The sequence below is a fragment of the Phytophthora parasitica genome, assembly GCF_000247585.1.
Source record: "Phytophthora parasitica INRA-310 unplaced genomic scaffold supercont2.46, whole genome shotgun sequence".
NCBI classification, from domain to species: Eukaryota; Oomycota; class Peronosporomycetes; order Peronosporales; family Peronosporaceae; genus Phytophthora; species Phytophthora nicotianae.
In genome coordinates this window covers 393,407-394,995 of record NW_008649032.1, presented here as the reverse complement: position 1 = coordinate 394,995, position 1,589 = coordinate 393,407, and the positions used below count along the sequence as shown (strand labels likewise).

Below are 1,589 nucleotides of genomic sequence, written 5' to 3'. Positions count from 1 at the left end.
GTGAACAGCGGGAACTGGTCCGTCGCGTCGTGCTGCTTGAGAATAGCGTACACTTCCTTGGACGTGAGCGTGCCCTGCAGCATCTGGCCATTAAGCAAAGTCTTCTCGAGTTCCTCCCACGTGGTCTTCTGTGTCACGAAAGCCTCCGCGCACTTGCGGTTGCGCCCGCCAAAGCACGTGGTGATGAGATCAGCGATACCGCAACTCTCGAAGAACGTGTCCTCCTTGACACCGTCGAAGTACTTGAAGCAGAACTTCTTCATCTCGCTCAGACCAATACGGATAATGGCAGCCTTGGTGTTGCCTCCGTACTTGAGGCCGTCGCAGAAGCCAGCGCCAAGAGCAACGACGTTCTTCAGCGCACCGCACATTTCCACGCCGTGAGGGTCCAGAGCCACGTCCACACGGAACGTGGGGGCGTTGAACAGCTCACGCAGCAGCGCTCCGTGACGCAGATCAGCGCAGCCAAGCGTCGACTCGCAGAAGTCGCCGGCGGCCACCTCATTGGCAACATTAGCGCCCATTAGGACACTGCAGTCAATGTCCAGACCCTTGCGGATAAGGTCGGACACGAGGACAACTCCGTTCTCGTCGAAATCAATGCCCTTGATAAGGGAGACGGCCATCGCGCCCTGTTTGAGGCCCTGCTCCTTAATAGAGACCAGCATGCGGCCTAGGAACTGGTGCGGCACGCAGAAAATGAGAATGTCGGCGCCACGCACGGCCTCGAGAAGGTCTGGCACGGCGATGATGTTATCCGGCAGCTTGTAGCCTGGCAAATACTTGACGTTCTCGTGCTCCGAGTTGATAATCTCCGTGAGCTTGCGGCCGTCCACTTGCTCCTCGAATACCCACATGTTGATGTCGCGCTCGAACGTCTCGGGCAGCTTCTTGGTGTTCTCGCCGATGATACGCGCGATGGCTGAGCCCCAGTTACCGGAACCCACGAGACAGACCTTGCTCGGCATGATGAAGAGTGTTGGTAAGAGTTGAAGGAGGTGTGCGTGCTAGACGGCAAATGCAGGAATGAAAAGCATACGGCAACTTTCGTCCTCCACTGCTGACGTCAGCACCTGGAGAGTTGATGGACATTACGTATTACAGGCAACGTTTGTATGCGATCAATGTTGACGAAACGGTTTCGTGTGCACGTCAACGGAAAGGGGATTGAATTACACAGGTTTTCTGCTTGGAGCCTCTCAAGTTTTGGCCAATCGGCGTGGAATGTGCTGTATGCGAAACCGTCGAGGATTTTTTGCAAGCGCCAATCGTGATGAGGCAGAGTATAGATAAAGCTGGGACCGGGGTATTCTACAAGGATAATTGTCAACCATCGCAACATGCTAAGAGGCAAGTATGGGTGTGACACCTGGAGTGTCTAGCTGCCGTTGAACGCTGAGGAAGTTGCAGGTATTATCTTCGTGCTTGGACATATAGCTCAAGTTCAGATCGAACGGATACATCAGAGTTCCGGCGGTGAGCTGGCCCATTTCCATGCGACCCCGTAAACCTTCATGAATATGCTTCACCGAACTGCTCTTCTTCTACACGTATTAACACAAGCATCTTAGACGAGGAATCTTCGTACC

General features: G+C 54.1%; 2 protein-coding genes across 2 annotated transcripts in view; both read right to left on the bottom strand.

The window, feature by feature from the left end:
* Window positions 1–133: 133 nt before the first annotated feature.
* Window positions 134–981, bottom strand: PPTG_15304 (glycerol-3-phosphate dehydrogenase (NAD(+)); the record flags this gene model as incomplete). The annotated part of the gene is made up of 2 exons (XM_008912355.1): window positions 178–981; window positions 134–152 (listed from the first exon to the last, which is right to left on the bottom strand). The coding sequence occupies exons 1-2, from the start codon at window positions 966–968 to the stop codon at window positions 134–136; spliced, it is 810 nt and encodes a 269-aa protein (XP_008910603.1). The 5' UTR covers window positions 969–981.
* A 362-nt stretch (window positions 982–1,343) lies between these two features.
* The window catches only part of PPTG_23670 (hypothetical protein), a gene marked incomplete at its 3' end in the record, with an annotated part of 2,367 nt that continues 2,121 nt past the window's right edge, over window positions 1,344–1,589 (bottom strand). The window contains exon 2 of the mRNA XM_008912354.1: window positions 1,344–1,544. Within this exon, the coding sequence (XP_008910602.1) occupies window positions 1,344–1,544 (201 nt within the window). The remainder of the gene's footprint in view (window positions 1,545–1,589) is intronic.